The following is a 21,562-nucleotide window of genomic DNA, read 5'->3' on the forward strand; positions in this document are numbered from 1 at the left end:
CAAAAGGATGTTATGGTACTGCAATCAGCAGAATATGTTGCAAAATATGCAAATTCATTCTGGGAAGAGTCCCCTTAGCTGTTGCTAAACTGTCTCACCACAGATTTCGTCTAGGAAAACTAGTCCGACAAGGTATGCAGGAGAACTTCTGTGAAGTTTGGAAACTAGGAGATGAGCTATTGGTGGAAGTAAAGCTGTGGAGTTGGGTTGTGAGTTGTGCTTGTTAACTCTGTCAGTAGAGCACCTGTCCATGCAAGGCAAAAGTTGTAGGTTCGAGTCCCACTCCGACAAACAGATGGAATTTGCCAAGAAGGTTCATAACTTAGAAAATATGCCCACCCCCCACCCCCGGGTACCACTTCCAAATGAAGCATTTGTTCCCATACAGCTTGGACAGTGTTTGAAATGTGTGCAAACATAATGAATTATTTAAAAATACGTACCTTTTAGCATAGGAATTCTAGCCGTGTAAAAAGATCGGGCTGTAAGATTAGCTCCCAGACTGATTCACTGTTTCTGAACTTTCAAGAAGCTTTTGATTCAGTACCGCACAGACGCTCTCCAAAGAAAATACATTCCCGTGAGTTATCTAAGCCGATTTGCAACTGGTCAATAATTTGTTAACAAGGATGATGCAGCTGTCACCTTGGATGGAATGTGTCTACATACAATGTGTGCCACAGGGAAGTGTAACAGGATCTTTGCTGTTCATGTTATACACTAATTACTTAGCAGATGGTATTGGTTACAAACTAAGAGCTGAGGAATGAAAATTAAATCTGATTTATGTCTTCTACATTAATTTTCTGACATGTTTCACCTCCATGAAGGATCTTATCTCTTAGACTATAAAACAAACTAGATACTTAACTACCAAGAATATATGGGGGGGGGGGCATTCAACAAGTAATGTAACACATTTTTTTCTGAAAGCAAGTTGATTTCATTCAGGGCTAAGAGTAACCATGGTACTCCCCACTCTTTTGGCTACAAAACCTATTTTTCAACATAATCTTTGTTCGGTGCAGCACGGAGGACCTGTATGCTCGCATGGCACCACTCTATTTGTCAGCATAAGAACAAATGTGTTGCCGCATGAATAACCTCTCCATCGTCCACGTACTGCTTCCCGCAGGATGCATCCTTTATTGAGCCAAACACAAGGAAGTTGGAAGGTGCGAGATATGTGCTGTAGGGTGGATGAGGAAGAACACTCCATTGAAGTTTTGTGATCTGTAAGGTGCACAGATTTGTGTGAGGCATTGTGTTGTCATGAAGGAAGACAAGTTTGTTTACATTTTTGTGCCGACAAACACACCAAAGTTGTTTCTTCAATTTCCTGAGGGTAGCACAACGCACTTCGGAGTTAATCATTGTACCATGAAGGAGAACATCAAATAGAATAACAGCTGCAGAGTCCCAGAAGCCTGTTGCCATGACTGTACTGACTGAGGGTGCGGCTTTAAACTTTTTCTTTGGAGGAGAGATGGTGTGGCACAATTCCACGGGCTGCTGTTTCGTTTCCACTTAGAATTGATGAACCCGTGTTTCATCGCCTGTGACGATGTTTGGCAAAAAATTATCACGATCAGCCTCGTAACACACAAGCAGTTCTGCACATGTGGTCACTCGTTGCTCTTTTGGTCTTCTGTCAGGCAGTGAGGGACCCAGCGGACACACACCTTTGAGTACCCCAACTGGTGGAGGAATGCACCAGCACTACCCACAGAGGCATCCAGTTGAGGAGCAAGGAGTTTGATTGTTATCTGTTGATTGCCTCAATGAGTGTGTCCACACATTGAAACATTGCAGGAGTCACAGTGGTGTGCAGCCGGCAGACACACAGGAGATCAGACAAGATTATGTGACCTTGTCGCGATGATGATAGACGCCTCGCCCAGTGATTCACCGTGCTTTTATTCACTGCCAGCTCTCTGCAGATACTCTGCAAGCGCCCATGAATATATGCAATGCTCTGGTTTTCCACTAAAAGAAATTAAAGTGAACGCTCTGCTTGGAACGCACCTCGGCTACGGATGCCATTTTGAAGGCTATGTATTGCGCCACCAACTACTGGAGCTTCATAAAACTATAGAGGCTGAGGAGAGAATATTTCACAATGTCCCACAACATATTCCACATTTTTTCAACCAAAACTGGCCAAGAAAAAAATGTGTTGCATTACTTATTGAATGCCCCTCACAATTTGTATGACCTAGTTGCTACTGTTTAACAGGGTGGTGCCTCAGTTACAGCTTGGGTGGCAATTTCATTGCATTCAATTGATCCCATGACTACTCTAGGCACAAATGAGACTTCAGCACATAAGTATATTCTGTGTAATAATTATTTTATGCGATAAGGACACAGTCTTTCAGGAGGTGACTTGCTCATTATGTGATTGAATTTATAGCACCTGTTCTGGCCTGTGACCACCAAACTTGAGCGCCATTCCTCATCTGTGATTGAGTTAAAGAGCAGATGCTCTCCCGTGTAAACAGTACATGAATATTGTGCAGGATCCCACTGGGAGCAATTCAGGAGTTGCATACATTCGTTCTACAATGAATCGTAGTTGTATGACAGGCAGTAGGTTGTTCAGTGCAATAGCATTCATCTTCACTATGGGCTTTTCCCTTTTTTAATAACTTCAGTTCGTTTAATTGTGTGGGTTGAGTGGCATTTAGAATAACTTTAGCCTTTTTTTGTTTATGGTGAAATACTTTCCATTTAATTTATATATTTTGATCTTTTTTCTTTTGTACTTAATGCCAGTTAATATTCCATCCTTCCCCACCATATTCCACACGTCCTACCATAGCAGATATGCAGTATTAATTTGACAGTACATGTAAGGAAAAAAATCATAGCATGTGGGAGTAGTAACTTCATTCTGTGGGTGGTAATATAAAAAAAAAATTCATAAACCTTCTCATTCTTTAGTCTAAGAACAATCACTTTAAAAAGTTGGAAAGTGCAGGATGGAATAACATTATGAAAAGGGTAATTGCTACTTGCCAAATAGAGGAGGTGCTGAGTCGCAGACAGGTAAAACTGAAGGACTGCTATACATGTTAGCTTTTGGCCAAAAGGCCTTCTTCTGACACACACACACACACACACACACACACACACACACACAATATTGTTAATCATTAAAAATTAGATTAATTCATAAGTGATATATTGTGTTTATAAAATTGTCGTGCCTTTCTTTGCTTCCTTGTTATTGGGCTTACTATTCCGAATATATCTAATGCTTCCTTCAGATAAGAACCTGGTGAGAAAAAGGTGGTGCTTTTTTTCCCCCTTGGAAACAGATGCATCTTTTAGTTACACGAGCAGATTATTTCAGAAAATTTTGCGAAAACAATAATGTGAAAATAGAGCAAAATTGTCGTTTTTTGATGGGGTAACACCAAATTGGTGAATTTTAAGAAATAATATGAAATTAACATTTTACCATAGGAAAAAATGTTATAAGCTGTTCCTGATAGTTACTGAATGTCGAACTTGCATCTGACCTTCGTTTTCCTCAAGACTGAGGTTCAGTGTATAATCTTAAAGTGATAGTTCATTTCTTACATAATGAACCATCAAAACCACCAAATTTGGTGAAAGTGACACCGAATTCGCCATAAAATAGAACTGAATTTGGCGAAAAATAATACTGAATTTGGTAAAAAAAAGACATAAAAATGGCAAAAAAAACCTTACTGAAATTGTCAGAAAAAGGAACCAGACAACAAAATGGCACTGATTCTGGTGAAAAATAGGACCAAATTCTGCAAAAACTAATGCAGAAATTTGCAAAAAGCACTTAATTTGGCCATAAAATAAAATGATTTTTTCATGTCTCTACCAATAAGGAAACAGTGAATGCTGCAGCGATTTTTATACACCCAATACATTTTTTAAAAAAACTAACACAAGTGGCAGTTTCTACAGAGAAATGAAAGGTCATTTTTCACAAGAGGTTCTAATTTGTAGAAGAAGCTGAGATACTCAACCACTCTTCGCTGCAGATAGTTATTCATATGAGTTTTGTACACATGTTTTTTGCTATTATTCTTATTTGAGACTTTGACTCTTTGATTTAATGTTCTGTTATATTTAACAGCAGAGAGTCCTGTGGCCAGTTCTGCTCCTGCAAGATTGCCATTGGAACTAGGTAGTGAGCTACATGCCATGAGAAGTTCCAGTAATGTGCCTGTTACTGCCGTGCCTGAAACTCTTATACAGATCTTCAAGGTCAAGCAGGAGACTGATGCAGCAGCAGTGGCTGCGAAAGAAAACCTCTTCAGGACTTTTCAAAAGGTGATCACAGCTTTAATTCAAAAATAAGAACTTATATTTTGTAGAATTCTCTGAATATCTGCTCGTAAATAATGCTGAAATGTAAGAAAAACATCCATGATAAAGCTGAAACATTTCCTGTAGTTTCAGTAGCAAATTTATTTTGCGGCTGTACATTTTGAAACACAGTTTCATTATGAGAGCTTCATTTGGGTTAGTGAATGACCTTCATTGCTGTTCTTCAAAATGTGCATTGGTTAAGTTAATATGGTGTTGAAAAGACTGTAGATGGGTTTTATTTTTACATTTCATATTCGATTCACTGTTTCAGTTTTGCAAAGAATATGCACTGTGGCTACCGTCAAACACTGAAATATTTGGTCTCCATTTAATGAGTAACTGGCCTCCTTTGATGCAGAATCCAGACAAGCAATATCTTGGCTGTTAAAATATTAGTAGAGCTATGTAAATTGTTGAAACTTCCTGGCAGATTAAAAATGTGTGGTGGATCGAGATTCACACGTGGGACTTTCGCAGGCAAGCTCTATCATTTGAGCTACCCAAGCATGACTCACAAGCAGTCCTCACAGCTTTACTTCGGTTGGTACCTCATTTCCAGACTTCACAAAAGTACTCCTATGAATCTTGCAGGACTAGCACTTGTGGAAGAAAGGATATTGCAGAGACATGGCATAGCCACAGCATGGGGGATGTTATCAGACTGAATTTTTCACTCTGCAGCAGATTGTGCACTGGTATGAAACTTCCTGGCAGGTTAAAACTGTGTACCAGTCTGAGACTCAAACACAAGATCTTCACTTTTCAAAGACAACTGCTCTACCGACTGAGCTACCGAAGCATGACTCACAAACATCCTGACAGCTATACTTCTGCCAGTATCTCATATCATCACACACTCTGTTGCAGAGTGAAAAATATATTCTGGAAGCATCTCCACAATGTTCTTACTTCCAGGAGAGCTTGCTAGTGTCTAAAGTTTTTCAAGAGGACTTTTGTGAAGTTTGGAACGTGGAAGTAAAGCAAGCTGTGAGGGTGGGTCGTGGGTTGTGCTTTGGTAGCTCAGTCTGTAGAGTATCTGCACATAAAAAGCAAAGGTCCCGAGTTGGAGTCTTCGCCCAGCACACAGTTTGAACCTGCCACGAAATTTTGTATCAGTGTACACTCGACTGCGGAGTGAAAAATTCATAGTATGTAAATTGTTGTCGACTATTCACCCATTTGTGACTGTAGGACTAGCTTGATACTTCAACTATGTGATGCACCTACAGCATCAATTGCAAAAAAAGTATCATTTACGCAATTGTTTGTAACGTATGATCCCTGTGATCATGTTAGCTGATGTATTAAAGTAAGTTTGTTTGATTTTGAATAGCTACAACAAAGAAGTGACACCATGGTTAACACTGAACTTCTATTTCGGGACCCGACTTTGAATGCCTGCCTGTCTGGATTCAGATTTTCTGTTTTTTTCCCTAAATCACTTAACATGAAAACAGAGTTGACACCTGTGAAAAGTACACCCTAGTTTCCTTCCCCATTGTAGTCCTATCCTGGTAGATGCTTCTTCTCTAATTATTTCACTGTTGATGGAATGTTAAAGCCTAAACATATTCCTTTTTTAACTTATCTAAAATTAGGCGTAAATGCACACACTCTCTCCCCCCGCAACCACCTCTGTGTAATTCAAAAATTGCCATTGTCCTTTGATTCACCTGCATAACAATGTACCACAATAGGAACAATGAAAATACTTGATTACACCACAGTAAAAATTTTAAGGGCTAGTGGATGATAAAGATATAAACATAATTTTTGTTTGGAGAACATCCTGTGAATTGAAAACACTTAAATTGCTGTGATATAATAATTGTAATCATATGTGTGCTTGCTTTCAGACACTGACTATGGAAATGCAAAGTGGTAACACAGTTGTCATGCAGGCATCAATAAAATTTCTGCATGATGTGATGCTTTCGCCGATGGGAAATGATTGGGTAACTGTGATGGTAAAAGTTCCACAGTATGCAAACCCGTTACTTCGGCTTGTAACAGCTGCTGCTGTAAGTATTGACGATAATCACTTTATTAATGTCCTAACCTAGTGCCATACACTCAGAAGAATATGCTCCAAGTGTATGTCACTCATGTTTCATGATATAATGTTCTTCATGCTATTAGGAAAAATGCTGAAATTAATAATGTGTGATTTCTGTCTATGATCACCTGCATACTTCTATCTAACAGCAGATATTTATTATGGAGAGTTGTATTACTAATATTTCCCTTATCATAACCAAGGTCATTAATGCAGGCTATTGCTGTGATGCCCAACTTGGAGCTGTCAGGGAAGAGTTGTTGCGCAGTTTGACCCTCTCCCTTAATGGCCTCAGTACTGCAGTGAATGTCAGTCATTAGTGTCTTGTGCAGTATGTTCAGCAACTGTGTAGTCAAATTTGGAGTTCGTGACAGATGGCAGTGGCCATTTTTGCAATGAGATATCTGGTTAGCTATCATATCCATGTAAAATGCTGTTCAGTTATTGCAGCACAACCGGTTTGTGATGACGCTGGTGATAGACTGGAAAATGGCTACAGTCGGACTACAGTAAGTGGCGGTAGGTGAGTGGTTCTTGCAATTGGGTTGTCCACTAGAGAATGGGCTACGGATGTAGGTTTGGAAGCTGAAGCGGCATGGAGATGGACAGGGGATGTGACATAGGTTGAGTAGATGACAGAGTCTTTCTTTATGAGGGTAGGATTTTCTGTAAAATGTCCCATCTCTCAGAACACAGTGAGAAGTACTCAAAGCCCTAGTAAAAGATTTTTTTTCCAGGCCTGCTTGTTATTGGGTGATTATGACATAACTAGTTAATGGTTTATTTTCAGTCATGGCTGATTTTGGTGATGTCACAGAAAGAAATTTCACAATGTACCTCCTACTGGACTAGCTGTACAGGATATTGACTGTAGAGGCTCTGGAAATATCTAACAGCAGATATTTATTATGGAGAGTTGTATTACTAATATTTCCCTTATCATAACCAAGGTCATTAATGCAGGCTATTGCTGTGATGCCCAACTTGGAGCTGTCAGGGAAGAGTTGTTGCGCAGTTTGACCCTCTCCCTTAATGGCCTCAGTACTGCAGTGAATGTCAGTCATTAGTGTCTTGTGCAGTATGTTCAGCAACTGTGTAGTCAAATTTGGAGTTCGTGACAGATGGCAGTGGCCATTTTTGCAATGAGATATCTGGTTAGCTATCATATCCATGTAAAATGCTGTTCAGTTATTGCAGCACAACCGGTTTGTGATGACGCTGGTGATAGACTGGAAAATGGCTACAGTCGGACTACAGTAAGTGGCGGTAGGTGAGTGGTTCTTGCAATTGGGTTGTCCACTAGAGAATGGGCTACGGATGTAGGTTTGGAAGCTGAAGCGGCATGGAGATGGACAGGGGATGTGATATAGGTTGAGTAGATGACAGAGTCTTTCTTTATGAGGGTAGGATTTTCTGTAAAATGTCCCATCTCTCAGAACACAGTGAGAAGTACTCAAAGCCCTAGTAAAAGATTTTTTTCCAGGCCTGCTTGTTATTGGGTGATTATGACATAACTAGTTAATGGTTTATTTTCAGTCATGGCTGATTTTGGTGATGTCACAGAAAGAAATTTCACAACGTACCTCCTACTGGACTAGCTGTACAGGATATTGACTGTAGAGGCTCTGGAAAAGGTTGTCAGCATAAAATTTGATCAGCTGCTTCCACATTAGATATGCCATTCTCAGGTGCCAAGGGTGTGGGGAGAGACTTTCTGCCCGTGAACAGCCAACAACTAAGAAGATATACTGCTCTGTCTCTGAGACATTACCCTCAGGCTTGGTGACACTTCAGATAGCAAGGTTTCAACACTAGTGAAAAAAGTCCATAGCTCAGAAGTTAATGTGAGGTGTAAGGTTAATTAATGATATCACATTGGCACCAAATTTCATGACAGTCCTACCCAATGCCACCATGTATATGCCGCACCGTGAAAGGGTCATCACACCTCCCCGTACCCACATCTCCCCACTTTCTTGACACCTCTGTGATGGAGCTCATAACCATGATACCCAGCATTGGCATCAACGCGGTTTTTGTATGTGTTGCCGAGGAAAAAATTTTGGACGCACTGCTGCTCGGAAACAAAAAATTTTGGACACAATGCTGCTCAGAAACAACACAATAATTCCGCAGAAGGTGTTATAAATGGCATCAATAAATCCACACCTTCCCTTGGAGTCTTCATTTTTCCACATTTGACGGTCAGAAAAGACAGTTTGCAGTGTAGGTCTGCAACCCTATATGATATCACCACTTTGGAGTGTAGTGTGACCGCAATTTTTGCTCTGGTACATAGGGACCATTCAAAACCATTCAACAAAATCTAAATTTGATCCGAAGCAGAAAAGGGTATTCATGCTTTTTTATTCCTCCTCATTTGCACCTCTGTGGTGTGTGCATGGGGCGGGGGTGTGGGTGGGGTGTCTACAACTGATTCGTGAATAAATAAAATGGCAAAGAGTCCCTCTAGGACCCCTCAGTCAGTTTGGCAGCACCCTCAGTGCCGCCTGCGCACCTTTGTTGAGCACTTTAAAAGTGTAACTGTACAGGGACAATAATTCTCAGATTCCTATGCACCTACAGGATAGGCAACCGCTCAACACCTCCCAGATTTCACTTTTGGCAAACAGGCGCTAGTGCAGTGCCATAGTGCACTCAGCTGAAGAGAATTGAAGGGGTTGTATATCCTGCAGGTGCTTAGGAATTGTTGAACAGTTGTCTCTGTAGATACATTTTTAAACTGTTCAACAAAAGCACACATGTGACAAACAGTGTTCTCAAACTGGCAAGTGTTAGTAGAACTCTTTTGCTGTTTAATTCACAAATTTCACAAACATACCCCCCCCCCCCCCCCCCCAAGCTGTTCATAGACCACAGTAGGGCAATTTTTTATGATGACCTTATGAGCTGAAAGCTTTATTTGTGACAGTCTTTTTGTTGTGCCTATCTGCAACAATGGTGAGTGGCAACTTTCCTTTTCATAATATTGTTACTGTCCATCCTGGATTTTCTGTTGTTTGATTCAAATTTTGTCAAATGGTTTTGATGGTCCCTAAAGGTTCCCAGTGTACCAGAGCAAAAATTGTGGTCATGTTACTCTCCAAAGGAGTGAGATCAGATTCAGTCAGGTTGTAGCCCTAAAATGTCATTAAGGAAAGGTTGAATCATCCTAGAGTTATCAGCAGTAACAAAGGTTGTTTAGAATGTTGTCCATACATTATTGTGTTGCACATCACACTACAAACTATCATTTTCAACTCTAAATGTGTGGAAACGAACAACCCAAGGGAAAGAATGATTTCATTGATGCCCTTTATGACACCACCTGAAACGTTTTTATGTTGATTCAGAGCAGCTGTGTGTCCAAAATGTTTTCCTTGGCAACTCGTAAGAAAACTATGATGTCAGTTGTGGGCATCATGGTTTTTACCTCCATTGCAGAGGTTTCAACAGAAGGGGTGAGACATGGTTAAGGGGAGATAAGACAATCTTGCCATTGTGTGACACGTCCACAGTGGCATTGGGTTAGTGTTGTGGTGAAGTTTGGTGCCAATGTGATATTGTTAACCTACCTTACACCTCACATTAATTTTGCACATGTTGACACCTTGCTGTTTGGCACATTGCTGACCCTGAGAGTGACATTAAGGGGCACCAAGCTTTTGCATCATTACAGAGGAAAGTTTGTTACCTTCAAGCCAAATTTCTGATTTCTGCATCACAGTGGGAGAATATGACTGGATTTCAAAATAGTGACTCTTTCATTTTGTTGTGCACTGTAGTTTGCCAAAATGCAAATCCCAAATGAAATAGATTTGGTAGTATACAGAGTGTCTATAATTAAAGTTCCCGTTTCAAAGCACTGTAAAAAGAGAATCACTGCTCATAATGACGTCAAATTTGAACAGCATATTATTGACACAGGTCAAAGTGTCGTGAAGCCAAAGAAAACTTAATAAAAATTTGACCAATAGAAGGTGTTGCAAGTATTAGAATGTGGACGCAACTGATCGGCACACGGCTGTTCCTCAGTTTGCGCCCGAGATGCCCAACATGACTATCTCCATGCAGGATCGTGCGCTGCTGGTCCCCAGTAGTCCTTCAGAAATTCTGGACACTCGAGGATATGAAAAGGCATTGGTCCGATGATAACAAAATTTGAAATGACAGGTTCTTTTGAAGTGAAGGGCAGTGTGGCAGAGGGAGGAAAGCAGTTGATCTGATTTCTGTTGAATGTGTGGCCATAGCATTGCAGAAGGGTTTGATTATGGGGTGCAGACATGCAGTGCATGGGGGATTGTCGAGATTCTGAAAGTGGTGTTCAGATGCAAAGCTTTTCTGTGTCCCCCCACCCCCTCCCTGGAGGGACAGGGTGGGGGGCAAAGTGATGAAAGTTTTTCAGTATGTGTTGCAGTATTAAATCATGATGAGAATGGGAGTGATGTCTTCTGTGGTGGATAATGGTACTCCCAGCTTAGAATAAAGCACAAGTAGCATAGAGAGCTTTCTCGGATGACTTTTTGACCATTGTTCCAGCTATTAGAGTGTAGGATCTCAATCTCAGAGGTGTGACCCAGAAAATTAATGTCACAGAGTGAAAGATTAGGCAAGGTTCTGTGGTGGGCCTAATATTTTGCGGTTGTGTTGTGTGTCATATTGGACATCTGGTATCAGCTCATTGTGGAAAGGATTGTGAGCAGACTAGTTTGTAAACTGGTGGAGACACTCAGTCCTGTATTCTCTGTGGTGCATCTTAATGGTCGTGGATCGTGATTGGTTGTAGGATTATTAGTAACTATTGTTTCTGTAGCACTAGAGTCACTGGGAAGGGATGTAGGGAAGGAGGTTGAAGGTTAAGCGTGAGGTAATCCTGAGGGATGGGGGGGGGGGGGGGGGCATTAGGACAAGTTGTAGAAAAGAAATGGGAATTTGAGAAAGACAGCATAGCTGCATTCATAAATATAAAAAAGCCTTATGACAATGTTAGAAGGGAAGAGATATGGCAAGGTCTGAATAGACTCGAACAGTCAAAAAGAATGGAACTGAGAAATAGAAACATGTACGAAAAATGCCTGAATTTTAATAGAAGTGATAGCAAATAATTGGAATGGCTCACAAGGAGCAGAGAGGTTCACCAAGGAAGTGGACTCTCACCAGTTCTTTCTAATATAATCATGGACAGTATTATAAGGAAAGTTCACCAAGGATCAGCAGCAGATGATGGGAAAATTGTAGCATATGTAGATGACATGATGATTTTAGAAGAAAAAGAGCAGAAAAAAGAACCACTAAACTACTGGCAGAGGTAATTGAACAAGTGGGCATGAAAATAGGATTATTAGAAAAAGGAGGTAATAAAAATCAGCATAAAAAGGGAAAATTGAAGGATGTAACTTGTGATGGAAAAATTATTAAAGAGGTAGTTGCTTTCCAGTATTTAGGAAGTAATTAACCAAGAAATAAAACATGAAGGATGAAATCTCATAGAGAACAGAAAATTGTTTCAAATTTTATTTTTGTGTGTCAGACATAGAGATTATCTGCCAAAGCAAACATCATGATGTAAAAGTCATGTTATCTGCCATTTTTGACCTAGGGATCAGAATGTTTGACTTGGACAAAGAAAGATTTTAGCAAAATACAAGCAACAGAGATGTATTTTCCACAAGGGGTCCTCGGGTAAGATGAGAAGGGACAGGATAAGGAATAAAATAATTGGAAACATCTTGCAGATCAAGCTCCTAAAACAAACTATGGGGATTAATAGGTTAAGTGGTTTGGCCTCTTTAAAAGATTAGAACCAGGAAGACTTCAGAGAAGAGCCCTAGAATGGGCAGAATCTGGGCAAAGACCAGTTTCAAGACCACAAACAAGATTGAGATACCAGGTGAAGGATGATGTGAACCAAAGAGGACTGCAGTGGAGGTAGATGCTAAATGATAGGCTGTGGGAGAAAATAGAAGCTTGGCAGAGGCTCTGTGAATGACCTGCATAAGCAGAAACATTTCATGGAGAAGATGAGGAGGAGGAGATGATGATGATGATGATGATGATGATAAAAAGAGGGGTGGGGGGAATCAGGGTTATAGGGAGGTTGACAATATGTAAAAGTATGCTGAATGTTAGCTTTTGGGTGGTGCAGAAAATCGCTTTCACTGAAGCAAATGTAAAAGAAAGTAGGTCCTTTACAAACCAAGTGTGGTTAAATTCTAAGTTTGAGGCCTCTTGATAGATGAGAGACTTCTGTAAGGCTCACATTTTTATTAGACTGCTCAGAGTCTGGAGAAGGTATTCAGGAGCAATGAGATTTTAGAAACCTGTGCTTGCCCCAAAACTTATTACCTCCTCCGGGGCATCAGACACTTTTCCTGTCCCTCCATACTCACCTGTCTGTTAACTGATGATAAACAGACATTCAAGTATTACCTCTCTCTCTCTCTCTCTCTCTCTCTCTCTCTCTCTCTCTCTCTCTGTGTGTGTGTGTGTGTGTGTGTGTGTGTGTGTGTGTGCGTGCGTGCGTGTGTGTGTTTATCATTGTTGGCAAGTGTGGCATTTATTTTACTTGTTTATGTTAAACCAAAAGCTGTCTTTTTCGTGGAGCTATGTTAATGTCATACTGAAAGTTGCCCAGTGGTGATGAAATCAATTTATTCAAATAAAAAGGGCATTCAAAAAGTTTTGCACAGTTGTCTCTGATTTTTTTAATTTTTTGCAGGAGGAGAATGAAATTTTTTGTGAACATACTTGGAACATTTAGCTATAAGTTGGTATATAAAAGTATTTTCTTTTATTTACAGGTGAGCCATAATGGACCGTGAAGTAGTCGTCAGGTTGCGACAACAGCTGGTGATGGAGTTCATCTTCAACACCGAGGATAACTCTGCTATATCGATTCACAAGAAGTTGCTCTCTGTTTATGGGGAGGACACAGTGGATCGCAGCAGTATCCAGTGGCTGTTGCAGCGGTTTAAAGAAGGTGATTTCTCTCTACTGGACAATCCACGATGTGGTAGAGCATCGAAGGCAGTGAGTGATATGAATAAGGAGACCATTGATCAAATCATCCAAAATGATAGATATGTGGCGACAAGACTCGTTTGTCATTTCAGAAAGCTGTCATGTTGTTACACATCTGTCATTTTGGATGATTTGATCAGTGGTTTCCTTATTCACATCACTCACTGCTGTCAATGGTCTACTGCATCGTGGACTGTCCAGTAGAGAGAAATCACCTTCTTTAAACCTCTGCAACCACCACTGGATACTGCTGTGATCCACTGTGTCCTCCCCATGAACAGGGAGCAACTTCCTGTGAATCGATATTGCAGAGTCATTGCCGGTCTTGAAGAAGAACTCCATCACCAACCATTGTCGCAACCTGACATCTACTTCATGGCCCATTAAGTCTCACCTGTAAATAAAAGAAAATACTTTTATATACCAACTTATAGCTAAATATTCCAAGTATGTTCACAAAAAATTTCATTCTCCTCCTGCAAAAACTAAAAAAAGTTAGAGATGACTGTTCAAAATTTTTTGAACACAATTTGCATACTGGGTTGGTAAAATAGAACTTTACTACTTTGGAATGTTATAGAAATTTATTGAGATAACTTACAGAATTGGTAGATGTGTCATTCTGTAGCAAATCACCTCAACTTTGACATAAGTGTCAAGTGCCATTTTGGTTCGATGTGACTCCCATTTGTGATATGGCTAATGTCTCACTTGTAATCAGTTTCTTCCCACACTTGCTGCAGCAAATCAGGTGTAAATTGTGCAACAGTAGTGTAGATTCGATTTTTCAGGTTGGCTAAATTGTTTGGCAGGGGAGGCACATACACTTGGTCTATAATGAGACCCCAGAGAAAGAAATCAAGTGGTGTCAAGTCTGGGGAATGAGAGGGTCATGCGGTTAGCCCGTCATGGCCAGTCTGCCGACCTGGGAAGCAATTATCGAGGAAACCTTGAACTTCCATGAGGAAACGAGGTGGCACACCATCTTGCTGGTAGTAAACCATCTGATATCTCGGTCATCCTTCATCGATCTATGTCAAACAGTTGTCGCAGAGTTCATTTCATGAAACCAAAACACACAGTGAGCAGGCTATGCACCACTGAAAATAGCAATTTTATCTGTGCACTATGCTGGTGCTTCTGGTGGCGGAATGGGGTAATGATGCATTACATGATTCAAACTTGAAGTTGTTTGCCACAAAACAGCACATCTACCAATTCTGTAAGTTATCTCAATAATTTTCTATATCATTCCAGAGTTGTAAGGTCCTTTTTGACTCACCCTGTAGTTCGTCCTGTTCTTGGTAAATTTGTTGTAACAAACATTTACTGTATGCAATTTATGTAATATTTAACTGAGACTGTTACTCTTTGTTGTCAGTTGTTAAAATTTCTTTTAAATGCCATGATGTTAAGTGCTCCAATTATTTCAAACATAAAATTGTCAATATTTTTTTTTGCAGAATAAGTTAAGTGCCACATGTGTGAAACAGCTGACAGTAATATGTCAAAAAATTTCTGATGGCCTTTATACTGACAAGTGTCCATTAGCCACAATTACAAAACAGTTTCTGCATAAACATACAATGCCTGAGAAAAAAGCTATGCCATTGAAAAAGCTGGAGCTATCAAAGAGTCCTATGGAAGGTAATATTATTGTTTAAGATATTTCCTTTCTTGTCCAACAAAACTTCTCTATGATGGTTAGAGAAATTTAAATTACATGTATTATCAAATAATATGAAAGATCACATGCCTTTATAAAGATTAAAAAAGTAACTACTTTTGGGTAAATGCAGTGGTCAGATGAGCCCCACTTGAAACTGTTACTACACCAAAGTTTGTAGCATTTAAAGCTTGTTACACACCATGTTCAACACAAGAAAATGAGCACCAACAAAACAATATTACCTTAGGTGTAAACGATACGCAAGTGTCAGCAAACAGTATCCAGTCCAGATCATCAAAGGAAGCTTGTGTGCTCTACACTGCAGCACTTGCCTGAATGTGAGCAGCACAGAGAGCAGTCTGCTGTTGGCCACATACAAACTATCTTTGTTACGGAACATGAGTAGTGCAAATGATGGAGTGGTCAGAAGAGATTGTTATGATGCTAATAGAAGAATATCAGAGTGCACATAATATTTTGCTTCTGTATTCCCACTTACCTCAGTGGATGTACAGTATTTTTACACTGATAATTTGATTTGTTAACATGTTCTCACTTCTTAGTGTTACAGCAGACACCAATAGCACAATTGGAACGTGTTGGTCGTCAGTTACTGGATGAGCGCTTGCAGCAGCGTCACACTGGTGAGCTGGTTGAAGCCATGTCTCAGTTGGTGGTGTCAGATACGAGACCCCACTGTCGTGGGATGCTTGTCGACTGGTTAGCAGCTGTTGAGCCTGAAGTTATTGGCTCCTGTCCTCAGTTACAGGTAAGAGCACTGTGGTCAGTTTTACAGATGATTATTAGTTTGTGTGAAAGATTATCCTCAAATATGCCAAACTTAGCTACATTTTTGTCATCATAATTATAACAATTTTGCATCAGTATTAAGAAAATGTAATTTGCATTATGCACTGAACAGGTAGTACCCAACAACTAAACATAATTTTTTGTCGATGGTCTAATTGTTTTGGGTGAGACAGAAACAAAGATATGGATCAAACTGGATCTTTAGTGTGAGGGAGATGCAATAATGAATCTTTAAATCAGCAAAATGAAGACAGTTAGTTTGGTGTCATGTAGGATCTCTGACAGCTCATCTTAAAATTGGAGATTAAGAGATGGATGTGGTTGCAAGTTCTAATAGATGGATAGTGTTGTTTCCTAGGCAACATCAATTAATTGGAAACAGAATACAGAAAACTTCTAAATTCTTCCATGTGGTTGTTATGACTCGCCGATCATTCAAATCGCTGCAGCACAATTACGCGCGTCCTCTACGTGCGGCGCTGTCTGCCAGCCATGCAGCAGCTGCGCCACCTAAGCGGCCAGCCGAGCAGTGGCCGCTAGACTGGGACTCAGTGCTCATTCGAATGCTAAGTGTACACATGTCTTGCTTGTCAACTTACTCTGTGACTTATATGAGTTGTGTCGTTCTGAAATATATTTGTTAAACTTGACGTTATAACAATTGGCGATGAGGATGGGATTTTTCCTTTTCACCGCTGACCCACAGGGTTCCATGGCTACTGTCGAGCAACTATTGCAAAATCTCCTTGAACAGCAAACGCTTCTAACAGCGGCGATTCGCGATTTCGTTGCGGCGTCAAATGCAGGGCGTTTCTCGTCGTTGGCTGTACCTCCTTTTCCTCCTTACGACGAGACGGCAGAAGACTGGTCTGATTATGAAAAATGTCTTCAACAGCACTTCTTGGCATTTCATGTCAGTCTCTGTTCCTTTCCTGGATTTCACCTCAAATGTATCGGTTGTTGTCGCAATTGACTCCTGAAGGATCCTGCATCTTTGTCCTTTGCTGAAATGTGCTCACTTCTCTCTGTCTATTTTCAAAAGCAAACGCATGTGGTAGCCTCTCGTGTTGCCTTTTATCGTTGTCAAAAACAGCCACATCAATCCTATCGCACTTGGGCTGCTGAACTTCACGTCCTCAGTCGAAAGTGTCAATTTGTTACTGACGTTCACAAAGAATCCTATGCCGATTCCATGGTACGGGATGCTATTATCCGGTCGGCGCCCGACAAAGAAGTTCGGCAACGTGCCCTTCAGTTGGCGAATCCGACTGTAGATGAAGTTCTCTCCATTGCGCAGTCTCTTGAAATTTCTCGCGCCGCTGGGGTGCAAATAGAGGCGTGGGGTGATGTCGGGGGAAATACAACCTCTGTGCGCTGTTGACGACGCGTGCGGCGCGTCCCCGCCGGCCGACGTGGCCGCAGTGCGCTCCCACGTGCAGCCTCGGCCTAGCCGTAAACAACCCGCTAAGAAACTGCAGCAAAACCCCCGGCAACTTCCTTCATGTCCGCGTTGTTTTACGAAACATTCACGCGAGGATTGTCCCCAACGTTGGGCTATGTGTCACAATTGCAAAAAGAAAGGTCGTGTCTTCCGTTTGCAAATCCGACCGCATACATAATGTTAATGAACATGATGCTGATTCTGATTCTGTGTTGTCTGTCAATTGCACTTCTTCCCTTTCAGGGAAGTTATTCCTCACTGTCCAAATCCTTGGTCGAGATGTTCGCATGCAAGTGGATACCGGTTCTGCTGCCACTATAATTAATTCTCAGACGTATCTTCAGTTGGGTTCTCCACTCCTGTCACCTGTCACTCGGCAATTAAGGACGTACAATAAACAGAAGATTTCGCTCTTGGGACAGTTTAATGCTGAGGTGTCTTACAAATCCTTTGCGATGCAGCTTTCCAGAAATTGAAGACTATGCTGAAACAGGCCCCGTGCCTGGCTACTTATCGACCTGGCCAACATCTTGTTCTTGCCACAGACGCCTCTCAATACGGGGTCGGTGCAGTCCTTGCACACCGTTTTTCTGACGGTTCGGAACAATCCATTTCTTATGCCTTCAAAACGCTCACGGATGCCCAACAAAAGTATTCGCAACTTGAAAAAGAAGCTTTGGCCATTATTTATGCTCTTCATAAGTTTGGTGTTTTTCTCTATGGCTCAAAATTTCATCTTGTTACGGATCACAAACCACTTGTTTCCTTGTTTCATCCATCAACGTCACTTCCCGACAAGGCTGCACACCGCCTCCAGCGTTGGGCTCTTTACTTGTCTCGTTTCAATTATGAGATTCATTTCCGGCCAACGGCTCAACATGCAAATGCTGATGCTCTGTCTCGCCTTCCCATGGGTCCTGGTCAGGCATTCGATAGGGACGAACTTTTGTGTTTCCACCTGGATGTTGCCGAGCAGCGGGTTGTGGACGGGTTCCCCATCTCTGGGGACAGGCTGGCGGCTGCTACGAGTTCTGACCCTACCCTCTCCTGCGTTTTACGTTCTATTCAGAAGGGTTGGCCAGATCGCCCGTCCGCTGAAACTTCTGATCTTTTGCGGAACTACAGCGCTTTGCGCTATCGCCTCATAGCTAGGGATGGTGTTATCCTCCTCTCCACTGACAATGCTTCGCCGCATGTCGTGGTACCTGCGTCTTTGCGTGCTTTGGTATTGCACCTCCTTCACCAAGGGCACTGGGGTGTGTCTCGCACAAAATCTCTGGCGCGCCGTCATGTGTACTGGCCTGGCATCGACTCTGAAGTAGCACACATGGTCGCTGCTTGCGGCCCTTGTGCGTCGCAGGCCACTGCCCCGAAGTCATCTTTGTCACCGTGGCCTTCGCCTGAGAAGCCCTGGGAGCGCATTCATGCTGACTTTGCGGGACCCTTTTTAGGTACTTATTGGCTCCTCGTAATTGACGCCTACTCTAACTTTCCTTTCATTGTCCGTTGCACGTCGCCTACCACCGCGGCAACCACCAGTGCTCTCGCCCGCATTTTTTCTTTGGAAGGCCTCCCCTCAACTTTTGTTACTGATAATGGTCCGCAATTTTCCTCTTCCGAATTTGCGGATTTTTGTGCTCGTCATGGCGTTATGCATGTCACGGCCCCGCTGTTCCATCCACAATCCAACGGTGAGGCTGAACGACTGTTCCGCACATTCAAGGCTCAGTTGCGGAAACTTCTGATTTCTTCTGCTGCTGATGATGCGCTTCTCCAGTTTCTGACGTCTTACCGTTTCACCCCCATGGGTGACCACAGCCCGGCTGAGGTCTTACATGGCTGACAGCCCCGCACGCTACTTCATCTTCTGCGGCCTCCCACCTCATGGCCGCGGGTGCTTTCCCTTGGCCGGTTCACCGCCGACGACCTCGTCTGGGTACGGGGCTATGGCAGGCGGCCAAAATGGAGCCCGGGCCGCATCTTAAGACACCGTGGCAGACGCCTGTATGAAATCCAGACGGAGACGGGTGTTGCAGTGCGTCATTCGGACCAGCTTCGGCCTCGTGTGCCAGCAACGCCTGTTCCGAATGCAGCTACACCACTTTTGGCCCTACCTAACGCTCAGGATCTTGGCATCTCTCAATACTCACAACGCAGCCCTCTCACCGTCATCGCGATGCCAGCACAAGAATGGACGCCACCAGGAGATGTGCCCATGCAGGAACCGGATGACCATCCTCTGTCAGAGCAAATCTACTCGCCTCCTCCTCCAACGTATGCCGACACATCGCCCATGTCTCCTGTCATATCAACTGGACTTGCCGCAATGGGCAGATTGGTGCAGGGGGCCCCAGCAGATTCGACCCCTACGTCTCCTGTCATCTCGACCCGTTATCATCGGTGACACTTCCGTCCCTAGGGGAAGCCTCCTCCTCGAGACTTTACGGCGAGTCAAACAACGCCTATGGACGTTAGCCATCTCCAGGACACCTCCATCAAGACCAGTGGAACAATTTCAAAGGGGGGAAAAGTGTTGTGACTCGCCGATCATTCAAAGCGCCGCCGCGCAATTACCCGTGTCCTCTACGTGCGGCGCTGTCTGCCAGCCATGCAGCTGCTGCGCCACCTAAGCGGCCAGCCGAGCAGCTGCCGCTAGACTGGGACTCACTGCTCAATCGATTGCTAACGTGTACACATGTCTTGCTTGTCAACTTACTCTGTGACTTATATGTGTTGTGTCGTTATGAAATATATTTGTTAAACTTGACGTTATAACAGTGGTATATCAGATACTTGAGATAGAATATTTGCACAAGCTTCTATGATCGATCTGCACAAAACATACCCCTTATCTATAGTGACATATGAATTAGTAGAAGCAATAGTTAATGTACAAAAAGTGGCCATTCTCGGCAACAGAAATGCCTGTTCAAAACAAAGATGTGTTAAAATAAGGAACGAGTATATTGAGATGAGAATTGGAAAGAAGCCTGCTGGAGACACTTGAACTGCAATGATGACAGTGATAGCATAAGAAGAAGATAGCTCCCCCATACAACCCTTTGGGCCTAGTTTTCCCAAGATCTCCTGGGTATAAGACAAAGAGAAAGATCTCATGATCACATGCATGTAATTGACAAAAAGTACTGGAATTTTGTGTGTTGCTCAGTAGCATTAAAAAAGTAGTGTTAAATAGACTGTGTGGTGTAATGAATAGTGTAATTCTTTCACATGGAAAAGGTCGTGGGGTTTGAATCTTGTCAGGTACTTTAAATATTTTTAAATTTTTATTGAGGTGAATGTGATCATTTTTTAATTCAGTTAATCGGTTTAAATGTAGTTTTTTATTTCTGTTCGTTTGTCATGTCGTTTTATTCATCATATCAACTTCTTCATTTGCTCTCATTTTTCTTCCTATCATTATTTTTCTGCTTGAAATCTTTGTTCATGTTATTTTAATTAATTTTGTGTGTTAATTTTGATTTAATTTCTTTTATTTTATCATGCTGTCTTTTCGCCTGTGTTACTGCTTTCATTATTTTTATTCTGTAATTTGCTTTAATTTCGCTTTACTTGCAATGCCATCTTGATCTCTCCTTGTTAGTTATGTTTCAGCCGTAGGCAAGTGTAACTGTTCTATACTTTTGTTCATTTAGTGATAACTTATTTTATTCATTAGAATCTTTGCAAAAGGTGAGTGTTTAAATTTGTCATATCTGCAGATGCAGCTGTTATTTTCAAAGACAGAATGTGGCAATAGTGGAGTCACACAAACTTGCCGCCCATATCTTCTGACACTACTAGCCCATCGAGCTTCTTGGTCGACTCTGTTCCATTGTGTTCAGAGACTGCTGAATAAGTTTGAAATGAGGTACTTTTTTAGTTTGATTTTTTCTTACTGTAATAAATGTAAGACTGAATAGATAATATCAGTGATATAACTTAATAACTGTTCATCCTTATGAAGCATTAATTTTATAATCAAAAGCGTTACTTGTTGCTTATCAACTTTTATTTTATTTACGTTTGACATATTTTGCATTATGTGAATTTGATGGAGATATTTTATTAGTGTCTTTCATCCAGCAGTAAATATAGGTAATATTTTATTGTATTATTTGCATGAACACAGGTATTCCTCAGTTGGTTTTGCTGCTCTTACAGTGGCTGGTCCTGGCGGAGGGTCGAGTCCTCCTTCGGGCATGGGTGT

At 41.7% G+C, this 21,562-nt stretch overlaps 1 protein-coding gene across 3 annotated transcripts in view; it reads left to right on the forward strand.

Moving 5' to 3' along the window:
- LOC126241230 (integrator complex subunit 1) overlaps nucleotides 1–21,562 on the forward strand; it is a 304,834-nt gene that overhangs the window by 225,537 nt on the left and 57,735 nt on the right. For all 3 annotated transcript variants that reach the window (XM_049947990.1, XM_049947989.1, XM_049947991.1), the window contains exons 24-28: nucleotides 4,121–4,317; nucleotides 6,213–6,377; nucleotides 14,896–15,079; nucleotides 15,665–15,870; nucleotides 21,075–21,223. In XM_049947990.1, the coding sequence (XP_049803947.1) occupies nucleotides 4,121–4,317; nucleotides 6,213–6,377; nucleotides 14,896–15,079; nucleotides 15,665–15,870; nucleotides 21,075–21,223 (901 nt within the window). The remainder of the gene's footprint in view (nucleotides 1–4,120; nucleotides 4,318–6,212; nucleotides 6,378–14,895; nucleotides 15,080–15,664; nucleotides 15,871–21,074; nucleotides 21,224–21,562) is intronic.

Source organism: Schistocerca nitens, chromosome 1 (assembly GCF_023898315.1).
Source record: "Schistocerca nitens isolate TAMUIC-IGC-003100 chromosome 1, iqSchNite1.1, whole genome shotgun sequence".
In the NCBI taxonomy this organism is placed as follows: Eukaryota; Metazoa; Arthropoda; class Insecta; order Orthoptera; family Acrididae; genus Schistocerca; species Schistocerca nitens.